We start from the raw sequence: 24,246 nt of genomic DNA, 5'->3' as shown, positions 1-24,246 counted from the left end.
TTGATTGTACCTTAAAGCTAAATTTGTTAATTATGAATCATCTTGCTTACCAAACCTTGGAAGTTACTGATAATTCTCTACTCTGAGTATAGATAGGGAAAAGCAAGTACCAACAACTTGCATCAACTGGTCAAACAAATATTTTACAGCCACCACTGCAAAGTGAGTCTGGTTGTGACAACATGAAATATCAGACTTTCTGATGTCAATCTATACTACTATTATAAAAGAAGAACTTTGCACCTTTGAGGCGGGTAAACTCGGGAACCACAGCGCCAATCCACACACCCGATACATCATTGTAATCGTCAGGGTGTGCAGATGGACATAGGCTATATAAAGTATAAAAATATGCGTTATTTAAAAAATTTACATAAAAAAGTAGTCCCTTCGAAGTAGCGCCAGCCGCGACCTGCGTGCTGAGGTCAGGAGCGCGGGGAGGAGCGGCGTCCAGGAACGCGAGGAGGAGCGGCGGACATGGCGCGGGGGAAGAGCGGTGACGAACGGCGGAATGGCGGTGAGGACCGGCGGACAGGTGGGAGGAGCGGTAAGCGGCGAGGAGCGGTGAAATGAGGAGCGCGGGGGAGGAGCGGCAGCTGAGGTAAGGGTCGGGCAGGCGAGGGTCGGGCAGGCGAGGGTCGGGGCAGGCGGGGGTCGGGGCAGGTGGGGGACGGGGCGGGCGGGGGCACGGGCTGCTTGACAATGTCGGGGCGGGCGGGGGCCGGGCTGCTGCACAATGTGCGGTGAAATGAGGAGCACGGGGGAGGAGCAGCGGCTGAGGTAAGGCTTCGGGCAGGCGGGGGTCGGGGCAGGCGGGGGTCGGGGCAGGCGGGGGACGGGGCGGGGCGGGCGGGGGCCCGGGCTGCTTGACAATGTCGGGGCAGGCGGGGGGCCGGGCTGCTGCACAATGTCGGGGCGGGCGGGGGTCGGGGAAGCCTGATTGCTCCCGGACAAGGTCGGGACGGGCTGCTAGTAAAATATAAAAGGAGAGTTTCCTTTTGTAAGAAATTAACTTTATTAGCCTGTGATTTAGTTTTGAATCTTGATGCACTTTGTCAGCTAGACTAACTGACCACTTGCAGCATGGTGGCACTTAAAGAATCTGATACATAGTTACTTCCATCAAATATGTGATGGCTTAAAGGCCATATGGGAAAACAGCAACGCCAAAGAATGGACTAAATATGTACACTTCAAAAGACAAGATATATTCGAGAAGTATGCAATTATTATAGAAGAAAGAGCACACACTGCATTTGGTAGAGTCATAAAACAGAGACAACAAACATGTATTGATCATGGTTGTTGCTCACTAGGATATTGCTGTATCATCCGAATACACCTCTCATAATAAAGACACAAAATCAAAAACGTTTACCATTCTGATGGATGTGATTACTCTCACTGATTCCTTACTTGAAGTACCTACCAGGCCATAGGCTGGATTTGAAAATTATTCTTTAGCTAGTCCTGATCACCACTGTCACGTGGCGTTACTCAATGCTGACAAAGAAGTTTGCGGCACAGCTCCCCTAAAAACTACACATCAACTGCCAGGCGCCATTAGCGGCACTGAGGTCAGTTTAATCCACTTTCCATGCCTGCATAGACTTAAAAATGGAAAAAGAAAACAGAGAAAATCATAAAGGATAAAAACTAAAAATCTACAAGGGGGGGCGATAGGACCGGATAAAGAATATGTATGAGTCATCAGATCTATCAGACTGAATGTTTGAGGTAACTTTTTAGTCTAGTTGCCATTACCTTTCGCAGATTCCTTATACGAGTTCTAAAAATGAGGTGGGGTTAAGGTATTAATCCACCTCATGCTATAACAGACTGTAACACAGCCCTGCCGAACAGATTTAAGACGGGTTCCTATTTCCAGACAATAATATTTTGGGAAACAGTGAAGAGAAGACCATCATTATGACTTGACTTTATGCAGCTCTTGTGTAATAAAACCAGAACCCCTCGAGTGAAGACTTCCAACCAACTCATAACACTGTTTCAATGTCAATACAATTCAAAAGTAAATAGACTGTTTTTGAACAGCACAAGTTACCTTTTTCCCCTGGAAGAACACAAATGGATAATTATCCTTCCATAAATCACTGGATCTGTGTATACAGTATTTCAAAGCACTTGTTGAGTTAAGACGCTGAAACCTTTCAATTGTTTTGAGGGCTAAGAGAAGGAAAAGGGCTATAAGAAAAATGGTTTCAGAAACATGGAATCCCAGCATCAATTTGGTAAAGGAGGAGACTTCACCTGAATACCTAATTTATCCTTATGGAATATTGTAAACAGAAAAGAAGCAGTCCGAGTCGGAAGCTCGCTTACTCTTATTTTAAAAAAGGGTAAGCACTAAGAAAATCCCTTCCCAGTAGAGAAATGTTTGATGGACACAATGCCTAGGTTTGTAGAGTATCTAATAATTAAGATAACAGGCAATTTAGGTCACAAGACGGGATATCTAGTTGTCTCAGGACAAACTTAATCCACAAGCCCTTATGAAACCTGTTAACCAGCTGTACTTAAAAACAAAAATCTGTGCTCAGAAAAACAATAAGCCAAAAATGGAAGGTGCTTGTACCACATTATGAGAATTTATGCCAAGGACTCAGCAAATTGCAAAATCCTCTCCGGCAAAGGATCAACTCAATATTCAGAAAAGCAAGCTGTAAAGACAGATCAACTACTAAAATGAACAGTTCTAGTTGATGGCCAGTGAGCAGCCAAAATAAAAGCAAACACTTTTTTCAGGGGGAAAGAAGAAGAAAGATTTAACCTTCAAGTTGAAAGCTCAAAGATGGAAAACCTTCAGAATTGGGGGAATAACTTTACATTTTTGAGTCTTTGTGAGGGAGCGACCTCAACCGACAAGAATGTCTGGATACCATGGGAAATGAACCCATTCTGGAGTGACAAGAGTCACAAGAGCTTTGCGGTAATGAATCTTGTAAACCAGCTTTAGCATCAGAGGCATTAGCAGGGATTAATGATGGAGCACCATTTCACTACCTCTAACAGCTGTTCCAGCAAGCAATATCGACAACAAAGTATGTTGTTCCTAATGGCCAACGGGTCTATCTCTGCAAATTAACATTCGTACAAAATCATACAAACCACTTTGGAATGAAGATGACATTTACGGCTCATCGAGGTCGGCACCCACAGGACATCTGCAGTCTTGTTCGCTTTCCCTGCTACATGAAATACGTGTTTTGAAACAACCTTGCAGTAGCATTGCTTTTCCAGACTTGCACATGTTTGCAATGCAGTTGGAAAAGAAAAACCTTTAAAGTCAACTTAATTGCTTTCAACACAGATATGCTAATATGAGGTTTCCTCTCCTACATAAAACATAACTCATTAAAAGTTACGGCTTCTAAATGAGCCCCATCCCTGAAGAGGCATTGGTTACTATTGTTCCCTGTGGCCAAGCAGAACGGACGTTTGTGGCGGGTACGCACTAGATTTTCTATCCCAGGCACACAAGCAACCTCTTGTATATCTCAACAAAGAAGATACCCAGTTGTGTACTTTTGTGAGTTTTATTACATTGATTTCACTAGCAGTGACCACCTAGCCTGATTCTATTGAATTTTGGAAGGAGAAACTCTTAATAAACAGATTTCTCATAGATGAAACTTGGAATAAATGATAGTTTGATACTGCTGTCAAAACCAAGTAGTGAGAAGCCTGAAGGAGATTGGACCTGTGTAAACCCTCTGAAAAGCGTTGCTTGTTCTTGGCCTACTAATATATGTTCTTTTGTGTTATGTGACATAATTTTGAGATGCAGTGTTGAATCCACCGATGTACATTACTGTGGTTTTGTTCTTATGAACTTGGAATTTCTGACATTGTTGCAAATGATATTTTTTATAATTTTTTTAACGATGCGTTTTTAATGTGCATTAAGACATCGTATTACTCCTAATGTGAATAGGTGTTTTTATATATATGATGTGATCAAGGGCGCCTGAGCCCGAAACGCGTCATCTGTCGTATGCTGTTGAGGAGGTTGTAATAAAACATCTTGCCTACAAAGAAGTGGTTTGCTTCTCCTTCTTCGCCGCCGAGGTTTTGGTGGAAGTGGACGGAGTGGTTTGTTTGTGATATATATATATATATATATATATATATATATATATATAACTTCTTGAACCAACTTAATAAATGTAAACGTATATATTTTTTCAAAACCTGGTGTGACGGGGCGGGTCGCCCCTGTGAGGTAGAAGACGTAAGGGGAACGGCTACGCAAGACTGGTGGTCAGCTGTGCCTATTTTACCCCTTTCTCGCCCCCTCCAGCAATCCGCATCAGTGCCTGAAGAGGAGTGGGCCAGCCCTGACTTTGCATACCCGTGGGGTGGAGAGACGGATTCAGGACTCTGCACCTTTAACGCTGACAGCTACACAGCACAGACTCCGCCCATGGAAAAGCTTGTGACCACAAAAGAGGGTGGAACCCGGAAGACGCCGGAGAATATTTCCCCGGAGGACGACTGTGGAGCGGAGAGGACGCTGAAGACGGATCGGAGAGAAACGAGTGAGACGGAAGACGTCAAGCCAGGAGGCCAACGATTTCGCGAATCGCCCTGCCACGCTCCCGCGGGAGGGGCGTGGCTAACAAAGGTACGGGGCAAGGTTGCGGGTTGGGCGGGTAGGAGTGGATGATCCGCTCACCGTTTCCGCCGCACGTTTCCCTGCACCCCTTCCTCACTGGCACATCGACACCTTGTCCTGTAAATACACTGTGGCACTGAATCCCTCACTCCTGGTCCCTATTTGAGAGTGTGAGAAAAACACTCCCCTGAAATTCTTCTTTTCTTCTTCTTCATTTTCCGGTGGTGTTCTCCCGGACTCCGGCTGGAGGTCGACGGCGATCCCGACATTCTGGCGGCGACTCCACCTGCACGTCGCAGAGCCCACCTGGACTTACCAATCTTCCCAAAAGGCGTCAGGACGGAGACGGATGAATTTGCCCACATAAGACTTTCTAGCAGGAGAAAGAAAGCCTATCTGAAAATAAAACCTTCGTTAAAAGCACTCTTCCAGCCTTCCGACTCACTTCCTTCCCCTGCGCTACCCACCCCATTACACCTGGATTAAGAATTGACTTACTGGCAACTGATAAACGGACCTGTGGTTGTTTGAGCATTAAGTGTGTGGTGAATGTATGGTTGGTATGCTAATTGAATACCCCAAAGGGAGTTACTTCTAGACTTAACCGCCAAGCAGGGTGGAACCACTGTCCGCTGTGGAGGAGATCTGCACACTTTCACTCCTGTAAATTCCAGGTCACCTGAAGGCTGGGACATGCTGTCCTTCAAGTTCCTATTGAATTTGTTACATTGAAGGCACAGGGCCTAATGAAAGCATCACATTCTCCAATGCGCCAGAGGTACAAGAAATATACAAGAAATCTTCAGGCATAAAAAACATAAATCTATCCTTGCATTTTAAAAAGGGTTGTTTTTGAATGAGAGAATCCTGCCCTGAATTCTGGATACCCTTCCCAAAGGAATAAAAGGAGTATACCAATAAGACAAACTGATCTAGGATCCTATTTGGGAAAAGAAAAGCTTTTTCTTTTCCACTTCACAAAAAGATGCCACTCTTTTTAAGGTGCGATTGTACCAGGCAAGCTCTTGGAGACAAGAATTAAGAGTTGTTGCCTGACGAACAGAAATGCAAACGTGGGTATCTAGGAACTGGAGTTCTTCCCAAATGAGCCATCATTACTGCCATGACCTTTGTACTGAATTTTGGAGATCAGTAGAGACCACAGGGTAGCACCTTGAATAAGGCAGAGGTGCAGTGCTGTCAACCTGAGATACTTCAATGCGACTGAACTATAAGGATGTTGAAATAAGCCTTCTGTAGATATAAATACCATACAGTCCAGCTCCTCTAAAGCCAGGCAACTGGACGAACATTCTGAGATTCTATTTCTCAGAAAATAAACAGCGGAATGAGGAAATATAGCAAAACATCTCACTCTCTCAGAAGGAGGGTGCACCTACTTCTGGCACAGCTTCCTACAACAATACAGTTATTGCCATGAAAAAACATGTTTAAATTGGGTTTGATGAGGAAACAGTGATAGGTTTCCCAAGAAATGCCAGACTACAACCCTATTTGACAATCTGTAAGTCCTACTGGTTTTAGGGAGGTTTCTGCTATCTTGGAAGAAAAACTGCTACCTAACATGCAATCGGGGTCGATGAACACATTCTTGAAAGAAATCAAAAAGGAACGAAAGAGGAGGATGAAAAACCTTGACACTATCACCATGTATGTGGTCCGCCACCCAGTTTGAAGACTGCTATCGCCCAAATTAAAGCAAGTCACCTCTAGATTTCTTATACTGCGTATGAAACTTAACTGAGGTTGAAAACAGGGTCAGAGCCCTGGCAGTGCAGAGCGCTCAGCTCTTTTCAGACTCTGATCTGCAGATTCACCAAAATAAACGGTGGCTCCATCCATATCATCCTGGCAGGCTTTTTGAGAGGACTACAAAAATAATTTGGTGACGACAGAACCACTAAAACCACCTGTTTTCATAAAGCATGTAACTTTAGATGATCCGAGACAGACTCCTTGAGCAAATACGATCTTTGATAAAGCATCCACATTTTTAGCTCTCATACTCTTTTGGATTTGCATGAATAGTTTTCTGATTCAGTTCAGTGGCAAGACATTTTCCTTTGCTTCATGACTAGACAGATCATATCCATTATCACCTTGTTAAAAAGGAAGGATTTAGCAAGCTACTTCAATGTAAAAGCAGATTTCTGCTTTTGCTTAGCTATATCAACGTGTAATATGTCTGCTGCATTTCTAATTACAGCTGTAAACAAAGCCTGTTAATCTGAAACAGGTTAGTCATAAGTATGCAACTCATACTAGACTGATGAGTGTAATCCACTAGCACTGTATAGCATTGGAGTCTAAACTTAATCTCTTCCTCTTCTGAGTTGTCAGTGATCTTTATTGGGGAGTTAGGGATTTAAGGTAGTCAAAGCATTTGCGTCAGACACAAATATATCATACAATCAAAGCAACATTTATAAGGTACTTTTATTTACTCCTCAGTAGCTGAAAAATCTACAGAGGAGTTGAAAAACCTACAGAGAGGAAATACATATTTTTAACACATTCCATTTGAAAGCTTCTATCTGCTCTTTAGAAGCACCAGTGAGTTAACAGCCATCAGAAGTATTTAACCCGTTCAGCACGGCGCGAATTTTCGCGCTGTGCTGAACGTTCTAAGAAACGGGTGTGGTCATGACGGAACGGTTCCGTCATGAGCACAGCTCAGCCGACGCTCATGACGGAACCGCTCCGTCATGAGCACCGAAGGGGTTAAATCTGATCCAGTGTAGCGAATAACAGCAACTATCTAAGCTGTGCTTAAGTCACACTGCTCGTTATGATGGCAACACCAAATCAAATTGGAGCGTGAACTACAGTAAAAAAAATGTTTTCAAAAAAACTGCACTGATATGTTGTAATTCTATGGGGTGCCCTCTCCAGTGGATTGAAAAAATATCTTTTGAGGTCAGACCACAAGTAAAGCAAAGAAAACTAACCTCTGTTCATGAACAGAAAGGAAGGATTACTATAACAGTATTGACCCTAATCTAGACAAGACACCAAAAATCCACAAAGGATTTTACTTCATCAAGATCTGGAGAAGAAGGTCAGGGATAAAAAAAATTAAAAAGACAATAATGAAGAAAGGTACTAGCATTTTGGTGACTCCTATCACTGAAAAAGAGTTGCCTATCATGCCACTGAATACTTACTCTAATGAAAGCTTCAGTTCACAAACAACAAAACAGAACAACCAATTTATTCATCGTCAAATGACAGCAGCCAGAGTAAAACGGATTATCTGTTTTTATACTTTCACAGTTGACTGAATAGAACAGTACGAAATAGATAGTTAGATATAATGCCAAAGAATTGAGTGCACTCAAATTAGTCTAATGTATGACACACTTTGTCTCCATCAGTGCAGACTGCGATCGTTGTGCATTTGATCAAAGTTCCAATCACTATCAACATCCAAGTTAACTCAATACATGACATATGTATATTGTTCCTGAGCCTCCTAGGAGTTGACAGTATATCCGTATAATACAGCCTAAATGAACGGGAGGTATAAATATTCATTGGAAGTTATCACATGCAGGCATACTTGTGCATCATGATGCAATCTGACAGGAAATAATACGGTCACATCTTGCCAATTAAGAGGTAAGTTAACCATGGAAGAACATTTGGCTGGCAAAGAACTGTAAGACTGGTACTTTACTATGCAGGTCACAAAACTCTACCTGCTTCAGAGCAAAAGAAAATGTTCAACAAAAGAACTATACATGGAAATACTATTTCTAGGAAATATCATAGGTTGCATGGCATAGACAAAAATATTAGTTCAGCGAGCATTCAATAATGTTTCTATGAGCTGAACCAATCAGTGAGCACCAGGTACACCTGGAAAATAGCAAAACCACTTGCTGGAAGTTTATTTTTGTTTGGGTCAGTGAGGTATCTCCTACCATCCCCATTTACTCAAGGCAGGTCGCATATATACACTATTAAGGCTAGACTCTTCAAGTAAACAGGGAAAGAACTCACACCAATCAAAACTTTTTTTACTCTTCTCAACTATGGTAAAAAAGCACCACTAAAACAACTGAGTCATTGACTATAAAATAGCCTGCTTCTCCCCTTACTAAAGTTCTACATGCCAATTTAACTTAAATTTTATGGGAACAGAATTTTTACTCTGCTCTGGAAAAAACACACTGAACAAACGTTTGGGAATATTCCTGTGTTGGAAATTAAGGCTGTTATTAGGATAACAGTGCATTAGACAGGTGCAATTATGATGTAGACTAGTATCTAATTTCCTTTCCCAACTGAGTAAAGGAGAAAAGACTGTTCTACTATTTTCTACGTATATATCAACTATCTGGACTTTGCTTGAAGTCTCATTGACCATTATGATTTCTACCGAAAGACAAACTAGACAAATAACTATAGAAGAAAACAACTGAGTTGCGTTGAATGTTGCAGTCCTACAAGAAGCCGTCTCCAGGGCAGTGAATGGAGTTAGAATGCTTATGCATTCTATTTTGCAATACAATCTTGATAAAACAAAGGAAAGGGTTAGTGGATTTAGGTGATTGTGTACCAGTAGCGTGTACCACATAATTATGGTTTTACCATATTTGTCTCATAGTTTGCAAAACTTTCAGATTTCACCAAAAATGTTGTTTCTAGCTCCTATAAATAAATATAGGTAATTTAGATAACCCTACTGAATACTTTGGTCCTCAATGCAGCATAATCCTAGTATCCCTCACGATATTAAAGCGCTTGCTGAGTATTTTGGGGGTTGTTGTGATGATGAAACCTGCAATTCACAGGCAACTGAAATGCTTAACATGTTTTATAGTGCCCCATGTTATGAGGGTTTTTATACCACTGCATTATGTGCCATAAAAGCACCAAGTAACGTTATATATATATATATATATATATATATATATATATATATATATACACACACACACACATACACAATGAAATATGTATGTCGATCACTCAACTGAAACATTAAGGCAGGCAAGAGGGTAGGGTGCACAATCTGAAAATGCAGGTTGCAATCAGATGGCAATATCGGTGGATGGCAAGCTTCTTTGCTACACTAAAAGGTTCAAACTAATAGTTAAGCATGTTAGCAACAGGCTAGACAGTCTGCCAGCCAATGAAGCTATGGAAATAATTTGGAGAAGCATAAAACGTTTGGGAGTCATTAGAATTTCACTTTAGAGTATCCATAGGTTTGTTTTGTGTGCCAATTCCCATTGAATCGATTTCCATGTTGGCAAATTTAGGCTGTGTTATTTCCTGTCAGAAGCAGCATGTAGAATGTCCCACCTTTGTGACCACAGCTTTGCACTGCAGAGTGTCCTCCAACCTCTCGAGTTTGATGAATGGAACTTTTAAAGAGCAGAAGTCTAACCTGTTCAGGTGCTTTTTCTGTAACAGAACAAAAAGATAGATTGGGCACCACTTGTATCTGGATTCCAGGCACGTTCTTTATGCCTCCATTTCTGGGAACAATTGCTCCCACTGGGAAGATTTCAAATTTGACCAAGCAAGACGATGGTGAGGCAGCACTAATGCACTGCTGCAGGAGGCACAGTACAAAGTAAGTGGTAGGCCTGTGTAAGAAGAGACAGTAGGGGAGTTAAATGGTTATGTTATTGAGCTCAACATATCTGAAGAGATTGCTGACCATGGAAGACATTTTTGTGGTTGAATGGTAGCCTGGAAAGGACTGGCAGATATGCTACAAAGATAAGTAACGTGTTAGATCAGGAAGAAAGCACTACACTACAGCTGTGCAAAAAACAGGAGCTGTATGGCCACAGGAAGAATGGGTAGTTTGCCTTTAAAACATAAATTACTGATAGTTTGCTGCTACAGAGTACCATGCTTAACATACTACAGTTAAGTAATAGTTTAATACAAAGAATGAAATAAACTGTTTTGAGAAAATCTCTAGGCAATAGCAGTTTATGTAGTCCAGCCCATTTGTGACATTCAATGTAGTATTTGCCACTCCTCTTATTTTGGAATTAGTTAATTCACACCAAATAGCAGATTCAACAATAGATCTTCAAAAATGTCATACATACTTTCAATCAATCAATCAATCAATCAGGAGTTTGTTAGAGCGCGACTACTCACCCGTGAGGGTCTCAAGGCGCTAGGGGTGGGGGGGGGGTGCAGGTTCCATTCCATCAAGGAGGGGGTCTGTCGAAGAGCCAGGTTTTGAGGTTTCTTGCGAAGATGGGGAGCGATGTTGTCTGTCTGAGGTGGAGCGGAAGGGCGTTCCATGCTTTGGCCGCGAGGAAGGAGAAGGAGCGGCCTCCCGATCTGGTCTTTCTGGTGCGGGGGACTTTACATCTGACTGCTGGTATTAAGACCAAAGGTAGCGAGGAGGTAGTTTTAAAGGCTTCTCTCCTCTTAAAGCAATATTGAATTGCTAGTCTTTTAATTAGTATATCAAGAGTGCATTCTGTAAGTGAATAGAATTACAACTAGAAAAGTCACTGATTGTTGAAGATCAAATTCTGAGATGATCATTGGAAAATATGCACACTTCCATGATACACAAGTGAAGTATGGAACATGTTTCACTCTTTATCCAACCACACCTACCTATTAAAGTAGGGAAAGCTATACATTTAGGATGTTTGCAATAGAAGCGTGGCAAGGTAGGATAGGGAGAACATGTTGGTTTTAGCAGGATTTAAGACTCCCACAAATGTGCCTTTTATTTAACATTCCAGGTCTCCTTGGGCATAAAGGCTAAGAAATGGACGACCAAGTAACTCTAGTTATTCAAGTATGTGGGGTTCCAAGGGAAGATACCGCATCTGTTTCTCTTGGGAATATTTCTCAATGTTCCCAGAAAACGTACACTGCATTGGCCTCAGATTCGGTCTTATGTCCACATTCATGGCTGTTATTGTTTTTAGCCTGGAGACAATAGATAAAACAGGACAGCAGGCTAATCATAGTTCGCAGAAGGTTTCAATTGGATTTTTAAATTCAAATAAATTATTTTCTTTTCTTATGTAATATTAAAGGTGTCAAGATTTTAATGGCCATGTGGAACTTCTGCAATCAATGAAGTAATTCCACCTTAGATGCTGAGAGGCAAGCATCTGGAGAAAAACATCACTAATATGGAGACATTCATTGCCATTGCAAAAATTTATTGAGGGATTTCGGGACTTATCGTACAGGAAAATATGCTTTCATTCAATATTTTACAGCATTAAAGTATTAAGTTAAGGAGATCTTTGGATGTCAAAAACAAAGAAACCTCATTTTAAATTCCTTAAGACCTCTATATAGAAACGTTCTACTTGGTTACTCAAGTTCCTATGGGCATATGCCTTAACCAAGGAACAATCTGCTTACAAGTTCCTTAGCTAAATTCGAAACGTTTCCAAAAACCTATGTGGCTGTACTTTTGTGGTCTTAAAGAACAAGTTACTTACTTTCAGTAACGCATTATCTGGCAGAGATATAGTCTAGCTTCAGATTCCTTAACTTCTGAATTCTCCCCAGGTGTCAGACTAGATCTAGAACATTTTCAGCTGTACCTCAGCGTGCTGAGGGACGGCATAGTGAGACTCAGTGATTACGTTGACTCTGATTGTGACATCAGTGGAGTCATATGTCCTCTCCGGCACGTGGACGTCAGTTTCTTCTCTGAAACCTCCCACGCCACAACGCGGAGCCACTATAGAAACTGACTGGGGAAACAGTGTGCCAAAAAGGATCAATGTATCTTTGAAACAATAACTAGAAAACAGAAATTAAATCTATGGCAATACCAAGTCAAGATCTACAAGGTAAGACCAAATGGTTCTTCAATCACACAAATACATGAAACACTCACTGGTGTATAAAACTCGTACTAATGAGGGGTAAAACCCTTACACCCAGATAAGGTCCATATGGAAAGATCAAACGGTTTGATGAAGCACATAGCTACTTGAACACTTACCACCGGTGTATAAACTAGGGTTGTAAAAGGAAATACCTCTTACACCTCAAATCGTTCTCCGATTAGGCAGGATGGGTAGGGTGGTAAGGAATCTGCGGCTAGACTGTCTCTACCAGATAATGCATTACCGAAGGTAAGTAACTTGTTCATTTGATAGAGACATATAGCCTCAAATTCCTTAACTTTTTAACTAAATACCATAGCTATACCCACCCAGAGGAGGGTCTGTAAACTAATCCTGCAAACGTTCTCAGAGAGAACCAGCCGGTCGAAATTAACAATATATACGTAGGAATTAGAAGAAAAAGAGCAAGTGCTCTTTATAAAACCTGCGACAAGGACCACAGAAAATATAAATAAAAAGAACCCAACAAGCATGGAAAAAACCATGCCTGAGGGCAGCTGAATAACAGTGTCAGAAGACAACAGTCAACAGCAGGACAGCAGTACATGACCCCTAAAGGGTGAAATGAGCCTAGGGCTAGAAGGGCCAGAGACAATAACGAATACCCTGTAAAGTACAGTTCCCTACACTAGTAAGGAACTATTCAAAAGAACCTGTCCTAACAAATCTAGAACTCATCCACGTTAGAGCTTAGATGAATAAATGCATTCATCATAAAGTCAGAAAGACTATTCCAAGAACAAAAACTGATTTAAATCAAAGTCTATCCTTGGAGAAAACATCATTAGAAGGAATGACTACTAGAAGGGTACTACACCGCATAGAACCCATAGAGACGGAAAGATTGCAATTATCCAGAAATGAATAAGCCATAAATAATGAACTAACAATGCCCAAATCTCTATAGCTCATACACTACATACATATAACGATCCATACTCTTAATACATATATAAAAACAAATATATAAACATATACACAGATATATATATCCACACACACACACACACACACACACACACACACACACACACACACACACACACACACACATATATATATATATAGAGAGAGAGAGAATATAGAGAGAGAGCGAGAGAGAAAGGGACCTATATCTATAGGATAAGAGTCACACAAAACTACGGTGAAGAGAGAAGCAAACTGCAACTCATAGTAAGATTTGCAAAAACTATAATACATATCCTGTCTTACTACATATAGCAAAGCTGTATCTAAATATGTACCCAACAACTACACTACACCTGTGTGCACGTCATATACCCTTGGTGACTCAAAATTAAGATAATGCAAATGCTACAAAGTATCTTGAGAGGCTGTTACAATCATCAGCCTAAAAAAAAGACAGGAAAATGAAACCTTGACAACAGCAAACACTTACAACCACCCTTGGCCCAATCGGTCAAAATGATGTACAACCCAACCCATGGAAATCTCAAAAGAAGGTATCCAGTTAGAATATTGGACAGATATGGAATCAGGCTGTAAAACAGACAAAGATATATATATATATATAAGCGCACAAGGAAAGACCCTGCACCAGTTGTCATAGCGTATAATGGCTATGCTATCTTAATTGGAGCTAGGTGCAAAGGACCCAGGACGGGACCTTCATGCATCCCCAATGGAGTGGTATACAACCCCAACACCCGAATTTGAACAAAGATGATCCTGCACTCTAAGAACAAATAATTAGATAAGTGACAAGAAGGTAATGTCCATAACCTTTATTGTACACAACAGAACAATAAAGAAAATGTCTTCCCAAATGAAAAAACGATATTTTTGCTGTAGAAAAACTATTCCTTTTATTCTTTCAAATTCTTTAAAATATCAGCACACATTTTGACGAGACAGACGATGCGTTTCTTCCCTCTTGGGTCTTCTTCAGGGCTTAATAAGTAAAAGACAAAGATCATATGTATTTTGAAGTAAGTCTTTTAGGTTTGTGGACAAAATGGACAAGGAACATGTAAATGGGATACGGGTCTCCCGATAACGTCAAGTGGCGTCCGGTTCAGAATTTCCGAAATAGACAATTAGTTATGGATTCCTACCTTAGCATAGATATCCCAACAATACCAACCCCCGGCGGTGGGGGGTCTGTGAACCAAGTTCACACCAGAAAGTCCTGGAGAAAGGTACAGCCAAAGAAGCCGTCTCTCCGGACTTGGCTGTCCAGGCCGTAGAGTTTGGTAAACGTGTGCAATGAAGCCCACGTGGCTGCCTGGCAGATGTAATGAAGGGGAACTCCAAGTCCCAAAGCAGTAGTGGCTGCCGTCGCCCTGGTGGAATGGGCAAGCAGTCCTACTAGAGGTTCCTTTTTCACTAAGGAGTAGCAGATTTTGATTCAAAGAAAGACCCATTGGGACATGGTCCGTTTTTGCACAGCCCGACCTTTCTTGGCGCCCATGTAGCCAACAAAGAGCTGATCATCCACCCGGAATTGTTTTGTACGAACCAGGTAGAATGAAAGTGCATATTTTGGATCCAGACAGTAGAGCCTCTCTTCCTCTTTAGAAGGATGCAGGGCAGGAAAAAGGTGGGCAAAGTGATGGTTTGTCCTATGTGAAAGAGGTATCCACTTTGGGAGGGAAAGAAGGCCTAGTGCGAAGGACAACTTTGTCCGGATCAACAACCAGGAAAGGAGGCTTAGAATAAAGGGCTTGAAGCTCACTCACCCTGCGAGCAGAGGTGATGGCAACTAGAAGAGCAGCCTTTAGAGTCAGAAGCCTGAGAGGACAGTTATGTAGCGGCTCAAAGGGAGCGGACATAAGATAGGTGAGAACTAGGTTCAAGTCCCACTGAGGCATCACAAAAGGGGTTGGAGAAAATAAGTGAGTAATGCCCTTAAAGAAGTGATTTACAATAGGGGACTTGAAAAGAGAAGGCTGGTCAGGCAGCAGCAGGAAGGCCAAAATGGCCAAAAAATAGCCTTTGAGAGTGCCCAGAAGCAGAGCCCTGCTGGGCCAAAGAAAGAATGAAGAGGAGAACCACTGAAAGGGGAGCAGAAAGGGGATCCACAGCCTTTGCTGTGCACCATGCCACAAACTTGTTCCATCTACAGGTGTATACCGTTTTGGCGAGGGACACCTGGCTGCCAAGATAACATTACAGTCTTTGGGAGGAAGGTCAAAAGCTGTCAACTGTTGCCGCTCAATCCCCACGCAAGGAGGTAGAGGCTGGACAGGTTGGGTTGGAGGACCGTTCCCTGCTGCTGCGACAGAAGATACTCCCAAAGAGGCAGTCTGATCGGAGGATCGATGGCCATGTGTAATAGCTCGGGATACCAGACTCTTTCAATCAATCAATCAATCAGCAAATTTGTAAAGCGCGCTACTCACCCGCTAGGGTCTCAAGGCGCTGGGAGGAGAGGGAGACGCTACTTCTCGAACAGCCAGGTCTTGAGTTATTTCCTAAAGGAGAGATGGTCCTGGGTCAGCCGAAGGTGGGTGGGGAGGGAGTTCCATGTCTTGGCCGCCAGGTAGGAGAAGGATCTTCCTCCGGCGGTGGTTCTGCGGATTCGTGGGACGGTGGCGAGGCTAGCTGATCGGAGCTGGCAGGTGGGAGTGTAGAATGTGAGGCGGCTGTTGAGGTATTTGGGACCCATGTCGTGGAGAGCCTTGTGTGCGTGGGTGAGGAGTCTGAACGTGATCCTCTTGCCGACGGGGAGCCAGTGCAGGTCTTTCAGATGGGCAGAGATGTGGCCGTGACGGGGGATGTCCAGGATGAGTCGTGCAGAAGCGTTCTATATGCGCTGGAGTCTTTTCTGGAGTTTAGCTGTGGTTCCCGCGTAGAGGGTGTTTCTGTAGTCCAGTCGCTGGTGACGAGGGCCTGGGTGACCGTCTTCCTGGTTTCGGTGGGGATCCACCGGAAGATCTTTCGGAGCATGCGCAGGGTGTTGAAACAGGATGACGACACGGCGTTGACTTGTTTGGTCATCGTGAGGGAGGAGTCCAGGATGAAGCCCAGGTTGCGTGCATGGTCCGTTGGCTTGGGGGCGGAGCCCAGGGCCGGGGGCCACCAGGAGTCGTCCCAGGCAGAGGGGGAAGGTCCCAGGATGAGTACTTCCGTCTTGTCTGAGTTCAGTTTCAGACGGTTGAGCCTCATCCATTCCGCGACTTCTTTCATTCCTTCCTGGAGGCTGGCTCTGGCGGTGGTGGGGTCGTTGGTGAGGGAGAGTATTAGTTGGGTGTTGTCAGCGTAGGAGATGATGTTGAGGTTGTGTTGGCGTGCGATGGCTGCAAGGGGGCTCATGTAGATGTTGAAGAGGGTGGGGCTGAGCTAGGATCCTTGCGGAACGCCGCAGATGACTTCGGTGGCCGCGGATCGGAACGGGGGAGGCGGACTCTCTGGGTTCTTCCGGCGAGGAACGAGATGATCCACTCAAAGGCCGTTCCTTGGATTCCGGTGTTGCTGAGGCGCTGTATCAGGGTGCGGTGGCATACGGTGTCGAAGGCTGCAGAGAGGTCTAGGAGGATGAGGGCAGCTGTTTCCCCTTTGTCGAGCAGGGACCTGATGTGGTAGCTGCGATGAGGGCGGTCTCGGTGCTGTGGTTTGCACGGAAACCGGACAGCGAGGGGTCGAGGGATCCGTTCGTCTCAAGGAAGGCGGAGAGTTGTTTGTTGACGGTCTTCTCGTTGACTTTGGCAGGAAAAGGGAGGAGCAAGATGGGGCGGAAGTTCTTGAGGTCCGTGGGGTCCGCGGTGGGTTTCTTCAGGAGGGCGCTGAGATCGGCATGTTTCCAGCTCTCCGGGAAGGTGGCGGATGTGAAGGAGCAGTTAATGATGTCCCAGAGATGGGGTGCGATGATGGAGTCTGCTTTGTTGAAGATGTGGTGTGGACAGGGGTCGGTTGGGGAGCCAGAGTGGATGGTGGTCATCATGCGGGTGGTGTCTTCAGTGCTGACCGGGGTCCAGGTGCAGAGGGTGGTGGTGGGGGGGCGCTGGTTCGGTGCGTGGTCTGTGCGTCGAAGCTGTTGTGTATGTTGGCGATCTTGCGGTGAAAGAACGAGGCGAGTGAGTCGCAGAGGTCTTGCGAGGGTGTGATGTCGTTGTTGCCGGCGCTGGGGTTGGAGAGCTCTTTGACGATGCTGAAGAGTCCCTTGCTGTTGTGGGTGTTGTTGTCCAATCGTTCTTTGAATGTTGTCCTTTTGGTGTTGCGAATCATCTGGTGGTGTTTGCGGGTGGCGTCCTTGAGGGCTGTCATGTTTTCTGTTGTCTGGTTGTGGCGCCAGGCTTTCGAGGGTGCGGCAGGTATTCTTGGAGTTTTTGAGGTCATTGGTGAACCACGAGGCTCTCTTGCTGCCTGGTCGGGTTCTTCAGTGGTGCAAGGTCATCGGCGCAGTTGGTGAGCCACTGAGTGAGGTTGCGGGCTGCTTCGTTGGGGTCCCTCGTGTTGGTGGGAGGGTTCTGGCTGAGGGAGTTGGTGAGCTGGTCGGTGGTGATCTGGCTCCAGCTTCTGTGGGGAACCTGTTGCGGGTGGTGGTGGGTCGTGGTTCTCTTGAAGTTGAAGTGGACGCAGCTTTGGTCTGTCCAGTGTAGTCCAGTGGATTGGCTGAAGGAGATGTGCTTGCTGGAGGAGAAGATGGGGTCTAGCGTGTGGCCGGCGTAGTGGGTGGGTGTGTTCACCAGTTGCTTGAGTCCGAGGTTGGCGAGGTTGTCCAGTAGGGCTGCTGTGTTGCTGTCATTGTTGTTTTCCAGGTGGAAGTTGAGGTCCCCTAGGAGGATGTAGTCTGAGGAGGTAAGGGCGTGCTGGCTAACGAAGTCTGCGATAGTTTCGCTGAATTGGGTGCGTGGTCCCGGGGGTCTGTAGATGAGAGTACCTCTGAGGGTGGTCTTGGTGTCGGTGTGTATCTGGAAGTGAAGGTGCTCAGCGGCGGTGAGGGTGTCGTCGGAGTTGGTCGTGACTCGGATGGTGTTTCTGTGGACGATGGCGATGCCTCCTCCGGTTTGGTTGATGCGTCCCTCCGGGTGGTCTTGTAGCCATCCGGGATGGCTATGGCGATGTTGGGGGCTGAGGAGGCGTTCATCCAGGTTTCTGTGAGGAAGGCGACGTCTGGTGATGTTGTGTTGAGGAGGTTCGAGTTCGATGGCGTGTCTGTGGACGGAGCGGGTGTTGAGCAGGATGCACTTGAGGTGATTGTTGCTGGTGCCTGGCTTGGCGGGTGCGGTGCAGGTTTGGAGGCAGGTGAATTTGCAGGCTTGGCAGGTGAAGGGTCCGTGGGTGCGTTTCGGGGTGGCTCGGTAGCAGGCAGGGTTCCGGCTGGCGTTGAGTGTGTGGAGGGTGGCGGCGTCGTAAGTCCGTCGGGTGGGCTGGCATCGTTGAGGGCCAGGGGTCCTGGCACTGGGCGCGGTCCAGGCGTGGACGGGCGCAGCCGGGCTTGCCTTCGGTGCAGACGGGCTTGCCTTTGGCGCACCAGCGGCGCGCCTGCTGCGTGCGTCCGCTGCGCGGTCGCTGCGAGGTCTCCATATGAGGGCGGCTGGGAGGGAGGAGCAGCTGGGTGGCGGCGAATGGGCAGGGAGGGGGCGGGGCCGCAGGGAGGCAGCGGCGGGAACGTCCGGGAGGACGGGGGGAGCGAGCGCTGGAAAGCGCGAGGGCTGTAGGCAGGGCAACCAGGCAGGCAGCGGCGGCGACCTGACCAGGAGCAGAGGTCAGAGGTCACTCCCTGCATTCCCGCGAGGTCCCCTAATATGGGAAACCCGGGAGGGAGTAGCAGCTGGGTGGCAGGAGCGGGGTGGCAGGAGCGGGGCGGCGAATGGGCAGGGAGGGGGCGGGGCCGCAGGGAGACAGCGGCGGGAAAGTCCGGGAGGACGGGGGGAGCGAGCGCTGGAGAGCGTGAGGGCTGCAGGCAGGGCAACCAGGCAGGCAGGCAGCGGCGGCGGCGCGACCGGACCAGGAGCAGAGGTCAGAGGTCACTCCCTGCGTCGCCGCAAGGTCCCCTAATACTCTTCGACCCCAATCCGGAGGGGGAGCCATAAGAAGGACTTGGGCCCGGTCGCGCTTGATCTTCTTCAGCACTCTGAGCAGAAGTGGTATAGGCTGAAAGGCATATAGAAGACCGTAACTCCACTCGTGACGAAAAGCGTTGCCTAGCGAGTGCAGCCTTGGAAATTCCAACGCACAGAACTGCTGACATTGTGCGTTCTCTTCGGTGAAAAAACTAACCAAGGCTCTCCCCACTGCTGAAAGAGACCATGCACCACCTCAGAATGAAGACTCCATTTGTGATCCATCATGCACCTGTGGCTGAGTTTGTCCGCCCTGACGTTCAGAGAACCTGCCAGGTGTTGAAACATCAGAGATAAGCTCCGAAGTTCCAGCCATGTCCAAAGGCGGAGAGCCTCTTGACATGGGGTCAACGACCCAACCCCGCCCTGTTTGTTGCAGTACCACATGGTGGTGGTGGCGTCCGTGAACACCAGCACTACTCTTCCCTGGACAGAGGGAAGCAATGCCTTTAGTGCAAGAAGAATAGCCCGAAGCACCAGAAGGTTGATGTGGAGCCAGGACTCCGCCGGAGACCAGGGGCATCTGATCTCCACCTCTCCCATGTGGCCAAACCACCCCAGCAGTGATGCATCTGTCACCACTGTGAACTCTGGTTGGGGAAGGGAGAGGAATTTGCCGCTGACCCAATCCTGGTTTGTTAGCAACTACTGCAATTGGTGTGCAGTGCCCTCCGAGTCCTGGACACAATCGGAAAGATTCCCCTGATGCTGTGCCCACCAGAACTTCAGGTCCCACTGCAGAGCCCGCATATGCCACCTGTCATAGTCCACCAGCAGGATGCAGGAGGCCATGAGGCCCAGTAGCCTCAGGGTCATTCTGACCGAAACCCAGGATAGAGGCTGAAAGATCGGAATCATTGCCTGAATATCCCGGACTCGCTGATCGGAGGATAAGCCCGAAACAGCGATGTGTCCAGAACCGATCCGATGAAAAGGAGCTTCTGAGAGGGAATCAGGTGTGACTTCGACATATTGATGGTGAACCCCAGCGAATGCAGGAGGTCGGCCATAGTCTGGAGGTGGGAGACGACAGCCTGGGACAAGCCTACCTTCAACAGCCAGTCGTCAAGATAGGGGAAGACTGGAACCCCAGTTCTGCGCAGATGAGCTGCGACCACCCCCATCACTTTCCTGAACTCCCGAGGGGCGCATGGTAAGGCCAAAGGGTAATATGGTAAACTGAAAGTACTCGTGGCCTACTGTGAACCGCAGGTAAATGTAAATGTAAATGTGGGTGTACTTGTAAAGCGCACTGCGACTCCATGGAGTATCCTGGCGCTGAAGACCGCTGGGGAACCCGTCCTGGTTTTCCCTGTGAGATGGTTCCTTTCTGGGTATCTCCAAGGTGAAACCAGGCATCCCTGGCGTCTGTGGTGGGGCCGTTGTAGAGATGAGGCAAGCTTAATGCCCAGAGTTGCCGAGTGTGTTCCCTGGTTAGAGTAGGCACGAGGCGAGAATTATCGAGTCAGTTTTTGACCATTGTCCACAACCTTGCCGCGTCGGGAATTGAACCCTGGTCCCGAGCTGTTCTCTGCTTACGGGTCTGCTGCCTCTAACCAGTGAGCCACACCACTCCAATACCCGTGGGACGGCAGGACGGGAATGTGAAAAAAGGCATACTGCCAGTCCAACTCTACCATCCAGTCTCCAGGGTCGAGAGCAGGCAGGACCTGAGCCAGTGTCAACATTTTGAACTTCTCCTTCTGGAGGAAACGGTTGACGATCCTGAGATCCAAGATAGGACGCAGGCTCTTGTCCTTCTTGGGCACTAGAACGTGGTGGGAATATCAACCACAACCTACTTCAGGGGCAGGAACGCACTCAATGGGTCCCCTGGCCAAGAGAGCCGTAACTTGTTGGAGTAGGGCCAGGTGATCCTCCGAAATGCGTTGGAATAGAGGTGGCATTGATGGAGGGGTAGTCTTGAAGGGGAGGGAGTAGCCCCTTCGGACAATCTGCAAAACCCACCTGTCTGACGTGATGCTGAACCAGTGGACAAGGTGATGGAGTCCTGCCGCCCACTGGTGATTGATGGGCCTGAAAGGTCGGACTAGGACGGTTTGGAGGGTACTGCAGAGGTGGTGCTGTTGGACTTTATTTTATTTATTTATTTATTTAGTTAAAAGGTTTTATATAGCGCTGCTGGGACTGAGAGTATCAGAGTGCTTTACATAGTTAAAAGAAGATAACATAGTAACATTAACAGGAATATAATAAATACAGACTACAGTTTTTTAGTTTATAGGAAGACTAAAAGAAACAATAGAAGAAGAATGAGAGAAAGAAGAAAAGGGAGTTGGGTAAGTGAAGGGGTCATGGGAGGGGAGTAGAGGAGGGATTTGGAGGGTAGAGCATAATGATGGAGGGGGAAAAGCGGTAGGGTAAGAGCGCTTAGAGATAGAAGGGTACTTAGTAGGATTCAGGATAGATAAAAATTAGGGTCCCCAGTGTTTATTGAGGAGAAGTAATTTGAGTCTCTTTTTGAAGAGATGGTAGGAGGGGTTGCAGCGAAGGTCTTTGAAAAGAGAGTTCCAGATCGTAGGGGCATTGCCGGAGAATGCACGAGATTGGGTCTTTTTACATTTGAGTTTAGGAGGGATAAGGACAAGGGAGTTAGTACTTCTCAAGGATCCGGTGCAGTCTGCTTTATGTAGTTAACTTGAAAGGTAGGAGGGGGTGTCTTGGTTAAGTGCTTTGTGTGTAATGCAGGCTATCTTGTATGTGGAGCGGCCTTCAATTGGGAGCCAGTTAAGATTTATGAGGGCAGGAGAGATGTGGTCAAATTTTCTACAGTCAGCGATCAGTCTAGCTGCTGTGTTGAGGACAGCTTTAATCGGTGCCAGGTGGGCTTTGGGTGTGCCAGCCAGAGTAGCATTACCGTAGTCAATCTTGGATAGGACAAGAGATTGAACAACGATTTTAAAATCATCGGCAGGAATGAAAGGTTTAATTTTTTGGAGGTGGTGCAGGGTGAAGAGAGCACTTTTAGCAGTATTTTTGATGTGGGGGATGAGGCAAAGGTTCTGATCATTACTGATACCCAGCGATTTGATAGAATTTGAGGTGGAGAGGGAGCAATTAAGGGCATCGATGTCCTTAATCCAGATTTGAATGGGGAGGGGATTTTGTTTAGGGGTGAAAAGTATGATTTCGGTTTTTTGGGGATTCAGTTTAAGATGATTAAGGTGGAACCAGGCTTGAACTTTCAGTAGAGTGTCATTGAGATGAAGAATGTCATTGTGGGATTTAATCTTGTAGTAAAGTTGTGTGTCGTCTGCATAGAGGTGGTAGCTGATTTTGGCTTGTTTGAGAATGATAGTGAGGGGTTCCATGAAGAGGTTGAAAAGGGTTGGAGAGAGGATAGACCCTTGGGGTACCCCGAGAGTGATAGGTTTGGGTTTGGATAGACAATGACTGAGCTTAATTTGTTGTGATCTGTTCTGGAGGAAGGATGTGAACCATTTGAGTACATTGCCTTCAAAACCAAATCGCTCTTTAAGGGTGGTCAGCAGGGTGGGATGATGTACCGTATCAAAGGCGGCCGAGAGATCAAGGAGGATAAGTAAAGAGGATTCGCCTTTGTCAAGAGAGCGATGAATGTCATCAGTAATATTGAGCATCGCTGTTTCTGTGCTGCATCCCTTCCTAAATCCAGATTGGTGAATGTAGAGTAGATTGAAAGAGGAGATATGATTATCTAGCTGGAAAAGGACACATTTGTCAAGGGCTTTAGAGAGGAAAGGAAGGTTGGAGATGGGGCGCAGATTGTTCAGATCATTGTGGTCAGCAGTGAGGTTTTTAAGAATGGGGGATATTTGGCCTAGCTGAAGGGAGGTAGGAACGCACCCGGAAGAGAGTGAGGAGTTGATGATGTCGGACCAAATAGGGGCAATGATATGCTTGAGCTCTTGAACTAAATGGGCAGGGAGGGGGTCGTTGGAATGTGAAGACGGTTTAAGTTTAGAGATGATGTTGATGATATTGGTGTCAGAAATTGGTTTAAAAACGCTCCATGAAGCCTTGTTTTTGGGAAGGGAATTCGTCGGTGAAGATGCAGGGTGGGTGCTGGAAAGGAGGGGGCGTGCAGGGTCGAGGTGTTGGAGTGCGGGGGGAAAAGGAGAGCTATCAGTACTAGGGAGGGAGAGTAGGATGGGCGGTTGGCGGGAAGGAGGAGGGGGGGCGGAGGAAGATGGTGAGTTGGGAATAGTAGGGATGGTGAAGTGGGTGGAGGGAGGATGAGGCGGGAGAGGAGGGGAAGAGAAGGATAGTTCAATGGTGTTAACTTTAGTAGAGAAGAAACTAGCAATTTATTCGCATCTTTCCACAGAGGCTGCAAGTTTAGGAGGGCCAGAGGAAGTTTGTTTTTTTAACAATGTTAAACAATTCTCTGGGGCGGTTTCTAGCCTGGTCAAGTTGAGACCGGAGAAAGGTGGCTTTCTCATTGAAGATATGCTTTTTGTATTGGGCTCTGTTAGTTCTAAGAAGAGCCAGATTTTCAGCGGAGGGATGGCTTCTCCAAGTACGTTCAGATTGTCTGAGGGTTCGTCTTTCGTTATTGAGGTCGGCATTGAACTGGGATTTGGAGGGGATGATTTTTAGTTTTTTGAGTTTAATGGGGGCAATAAGGTCGAGGTCCTCAAGAATGGAATTATTCTAATGGTCAGTGAGATCATTGGTGCTAAGAGGGGGGGGCGGG

The 24,246-nt window shown here is 46.1% G+C and overlaps 1 protein-coding gene across 13 annotated transcripts in view; it reads right to left on the bottom strand.

The window, feature by feature from the left end:
- MBD1 (methyl-CpG binding domain protein 1) overlaps positions 1-24,246 on the bottom strand; it is a 1,384,891-nt gene that overhangs the window by 537,348 nt on the left and 823,297 nt on the right. For 9 of the 13 annotated variants that reach the window (XM_078664741.1, XM_078664738.1, XM_078664742.1 and 6 more), the window contains one exon: positions 9,968-10,069. The exons of the other annotated variants lie outside the window; for them this stretch is intronic. In XM_078664741.1, the coding sequence (XP_078520867.1) occupies positions 9,968-10,069 (102 nt within the window). The remainder of the gene's footprint in view (positions 1-9,967; positions 10,070-24,246) is intronic. 13 annotated transcript variants of the gene reach the window in all.

Source organism: Lissotriton helveticus, chromosome 10 (genome assembly GCF_964261635.1).
Source record: "Lissotriton helveticus chromosome 10, aLisHel1.1, whole genome shotgun sequence".
Classification (NCBI taxonomy): domain Eukaryota; kingdom Metazoa; phylum Chordata; class Amphibia; order Caudata; family Salamandridae; genus Lissotriton; species Lissotriton helveticus.
This window is presented reverse-complemented; position numbering and strand designations above follow the sequence as displayed.